Source organism: Pundamilia nyererei, unplaced genomic scaffold (genome assembly GCF_000239375.1).
Source record: "Pundamilia nyererei isolate P.nyererei 1_Seehausen unplaced genomic scaffold, PunNye1.0 scaffold00013, whole genome shotgun sequence".
NCBI lineage: Eukaryota > Metazoa > Chordata > Actinopteri > Cichliformes > Cichlidae > Pundamilia > Pundamilia nyererei.
The window spans coordinates 552,114-556,818 of NW_005187414.1; the positions used below are offsets into that span (position 1 = coordinate 552,114).

Sequence of the window (4,705 nt, forward strand, 5' to 3'; positions counted from 1 at the left end):
TGAAAATAAGTAATCAGTAAAGTAACGGGATTACTTTTTGGGGGAAGTAATCAGTAATTAGTTACTGATTACTTTTTTCAAGTGACTTGACCAACACTGATACTGGAAACCTAAAGGTTAAATTTAATGTCATTTTTAACCACATGGCGTATTTGTGTGTGATGTCTCTGCCATCATTGTGGAGACATTTTCACTGCTTTTTTTTAAACAATATTACTTCATTGAAGTTTGCAGACATCCATTAATGCGCAGCTCTCTTAAGATCCCACCACAGCACTTCAGTTGACTTTGACTGGGCCTTTCAGGAGCCAGAATCTGAGATACTTTAGCAGTAAGGGAACATTTAGTTTTCCCCAAGACTTTATCCACCCCCAGCAATTAATTTATTAACATTAAATAGGAAAATGAACCCATTCTGCTCATTCCCAGCTACATATTTTAATTCATGGACTCTACTAGAGCAGCTTTGATTTATAGTTCATAATAATTCTTATTTCATTAACACCATGGTTAAAAAATGTTTTTTTAGCTAGTCTCTGATTGGCTGCCCCTCATAAACAGAAGATTTGAACTGTGGGTGGGTGGAGCTTCAGCACCCAGGTCATATTGAACCATACTGACGACCATATTGGGGATATGGCGTCTTACTAACATTAGAGCCACGAGCAGAAACTGAACTGAGCATTCTGACATGCTCGTACGTACACTGATGTCATTATCTGAGACTTTCAACGATTTACGATTTTAACAACATCCATCCATTCGCTTCCGCTTATCCTTTTCAGGGTCGCGGGGGCACTGGAGCCTATCCCAGCTGTCATAGGGCAAAAGGCGGGGTACACCCTGGACAGGTCGCCAGTCTGTCGCAGGGCCAACACACAGGGACAGACAACCATTCACACTCACATTGACACCTAGTGGCAATTTGGATTATCCAATTAACCTATCCCCACAAGCTGCATGTCTTTGGACGGTGGGAGGAAGCCGGAGTACCCGGAGAGAACCCACGCAAACACGGGGAGAACATGCAAACTCCACACAGAAAGACCTGATGGTGGAATTGAACTCAGGACCTTCTTGCCGTGCTGCCACCGTGCATGTTTAACAACATGTATGGGTGAAAATAAAGATGGAGAGCAACAGTGCTCCACCCACCTGATAGAGGTGCTCCGAGTGAATCTGCCAGAAGCTGCTGGGGGCCGACTGGCTGAGCTGACTGGGCCTGCTCAGGCCTGGCCCAGAGCTGGAGTTGGACCTGGGTCTGTGAGCTGGGAGGAGCTCTGAGCCTGGAGGAGAACCACAGGACGCCCAGCTGAGATGAGAGGACGAGGCCTGGCCCAGAGCCTGCTGGGCTGGAGCTGGACCGGAGCTGGGATCGACAGTGTCACAGGATATCTTGGTGTAGTAGAAGTCCTCCTCTCGCTGGGACTGGTCTGACCCACTGCTGTGCATGTGTGGCAGGGACACACCAGTGGACACACCAGTGGACACACAGAGAAAAAGAGTGAGTTGTGTGTTTGCAGAGTTAGTGAGAGCAGCACTTACTACGGCCCAGACTGAAAAGCTCCCTTCCCCTAAGCGAGCAGAGCTCTTCCACAACCTGAAAATTTTATTCCCTCCTGTTTTTTTAATGTTGTTTTGAAGCTGAGAAATGTTCCAGAAGGCCGACCCGTCTGGTTTCGAATTTGGCTCAGACTCCCAGCGAACACCTGAAAAACATCAACTTCCGCGTGTCCTTAAAGTGACCAATTAATACTTGGTCCCTATTTTTAGTGGATTCCTAACTTTATATGATACGGCATATAAAGCATCATATATAGTATTTTTGGCCATTTGTGCAATGACAGGAATATTTTACTGCTTCCAGCTGCTCCCAACATCATAAAGAAAACAACAGGGGAAAAAAACACGGCATCATCACCAAGAATGGAAAAAATAAAGAATATTCTAAATACACATATTTACACAGTATTGTTCAACCATGAAATAATTGTGGGAAAATTCACATTTTTTGGAAATGGAGCGTTTAGTGAAGTGATGCAATTTTAAATAGAAAGATGAAATATTAATTTGGAATAATATATGAACATGGAGCCTCATGCTACAGTCTGAGGATGAACGTCCAATCCGATTGGCCAGGAACAAGCGTGTGTGCAGTTATTCTCCCCACAGATATTTTATTTTAATTTCGACCACTGTCTGCGAGTGGGAGGGTCACAATTACACCGCATGGACTAAATGAAACACATTGTGCGCACATAGCATGTACGTGATTGTGTGACTGCTCTTACTTATTGCTGTGTTTCTGTACAGTCGCGGTGTGTTTTCGCCTGAACGCACACTGTGATTAGCTGAAAGCGACACCTTTGTTCATTCTGATTATAATAATAGATAATTATGATACGTTCTTGTTTTTGCACACATTTGTCTCAAATCAGGCTCCACAGCCTCAGTCGCCTCGCCGAGGTTCATCCTGAGCCAGGAAAAAACTTTCAGTGCCCCTCCCCACCTGAGCCCTCATTTTTTGTTATTTTTTTTAATCTACTTTAAGCAAAATTGTTCCCACATCTCTGCTAAGAGTGACTGTAGATGCATGAAAAGGTTCAAAGTGCCAGCTCACCCCAGATGCAGCACACGGATGTGTCTTTTTATGCCGACTGAAGACGTGAGGACTTTGCCACAGCTGGGCCACAGGCATCTGTACACACTTCTGACGGAGCTCTGCGGGAGGAAGAGCGCAGACGGAGGGTGAGCGCGCACAGACACATGTCCAAACTGCAGAAAGGCTGTGTTGATTATAGCGGCTTCTTCAGTTTTCCCGGAGCAGCTGTGCACCTTTGGTTTTTTGGCAGCGAGCTCCTCCCCCTGCTCCAGCTCCATGTGCAAGCCTTCGTCGGGGCTGCTGTCCATCTCGGTGACGGACGGCGAGGGCGCCGGGCTGACGTTGCCGTGGTCCCAGCTCCAGTAGCCGCTGCTGCCGCTGTCTGAGAGCTCGCCTCCGCCGCACTCCATGTCAGCGGGTGAGGATGATGAGCCAGCTAGAGGAAGGTAGAACCGTGTCTTGTGAGCCAAAGAAAGCCTCGAGTTTGTCACAGAGCTGAGGGAAACGGACTCCCGCATTAAATCGGTGTCTATCAATTTAAACCCTCTGGTTTAAATATCAAATATTCTCTGTTGCTTTTTGGGATGAAAACAGCTTCTGGTGCTGTGTCCCCTCTGCCGTCCTACAGTGAACAGCAGGCCTCCTGTGCTGCTGCCAGGCCTGTTTTCAGCATCTGTTTACTCCCTCCTTCCTGCTCTGTTCCCTCTTCACACATATTTTGTTTATTGCTCTGCCAAAACATTAAAAATAGCAGGTAATGTTTATCAAGCTAATAAACGCTGAGTGAATAACACACATGGATTGGAGCTGGAGTTTCTTTGTGTCACAGTTGAACAGCAGCTGTGTGTGAAACAGCTGTTTGGGCATCGAGCTTTAAGGAGTTCCTCCATCAACTCCTGTTCTCGATTCTTATCGTCAGATCTGTGCTCTACAACATCTCTGTTACAGCAAATATTATAAAAGTTAGTTGAGTTATAAACTATTAATAGTTTACTCCATGCCGTGTCAAACTGCTGACCACCTACTGGACCAAAGTCCACATTATTATAACTGAAGACTGGACAAATAAAACCTGTTTATTTTCTATAAAGCTTTATACAGTCACAGCTCTGCTAAAACCTTTAATGAAGTGCGTGCCATATATGTTCACCTCTTCCTGTTAAAAGGAAGTTTTTCCTTCCCACTGTCACCAAGTGCTTGTTGACTGATTGCTCAGGTGACTGCTATTGTGACTTGGTGCTATATAATTAAAATGAATATTTATGGTTGAGGAGATACAGACCAGGTCCAGGATCTGTTTGTGGAGAGCTCTGAACCACGGGGCTGCAGGACAGACTGGTCAGGACCATGGCTGCCATGATCTCATCCATCTCCACCGACTCCGGGCTGCGAAAGCTAAAGATAACATGCAGAAATATTCCGGTAAAAATCAGGTCCGCCCTCACATTCTCTGACCAAGCAGCAACATCTGAAACCTGGAACCAACAAATGCAGTTCCTCTACTGGCCACTTGAGGCCGTCTCAAACGAGTCTGTCCCCATAGAGTCCCATATTAAAAGGCTCAGTTTTACTGCAGACACAAACGTGTAGGCTTTAGGCCGTATGGATAGTTTCCCTCTTCATAACAACAACACAGGGGTCAAAACTGAATGCTGGTCACAGGTAGCTATAGGTGACCTGCTGCCCTCGGCCATTTTTATGCTTTTGCTGCCTTTAGGAGCCTTTTTAATGAAAACATACTAGGGCTGCCACAAACGATTATTTTGATAGTCGACTAATCAGATCATCATCCATTGGACGTAAAAGTATAGCTTACTGCACCAGCAGCATCTGCTCTTATATAACTATCATTAGCTTACAGCTTTAAGTGTTTCAGGTCTGTGCTAACTAAAAATAAAGACAAGATGGTAGTTTATTAAATTTTAATGACATTTGCAGATTTTTTCGGTGAAGTTTAATAAACTCCTTGCTATCTAAAATATAACAGGACACCGGAGTAAATTCTCCAGCATCTCACACTTCTGATAATCAGCTGTCTGCTTGAGTTTATTCAGCTGTGTAAAAACTATAACTTTAATCTCAGCCAAACCGATTTACTCAGGA

General features: G+C 44.9%; 1 protein-coding gene across 3 annotated transcripts in view; it reads right to left on the bottom strand.

The window, feature by feature from the left end:
- Positions 1 to 4,705, bottom strand: part of znf395b (zinc finger protein 395b) — a 12,620-nt gene that overhangs the window by 6,270 nt on the left and 1,645 nt on the right. For 2 of the 3 annotated variants that reach the window (XM_005724795.1, XM_013908737.1), the window contains exons 3-6: positions 3,885 to 3,997; positions 2,836 to 3,038; positions 2,621 to 2,721; positions 1,156 to 1,444 (exon numbers count right to left, since the gene is read on the bottom strand). In XM_005724795.1, the coding sequence (XP_005724852.1) occupies positions 1,156 to 1,444; positions 2,621 to 2,721; positions 2,836 to 3,038; positions 3,885 to 3,997 (706 nt within the window). The remainder of the gene's footprint in view (positions 1 to 1,155; positions 1,445 to 2,620; positions 2,722 to 2,835; positions 3,039 to 3,884; positions 3,998 to 4,705) is intronic. The other variant, XM_013908738.1, reaches the window with a different exon arrangement.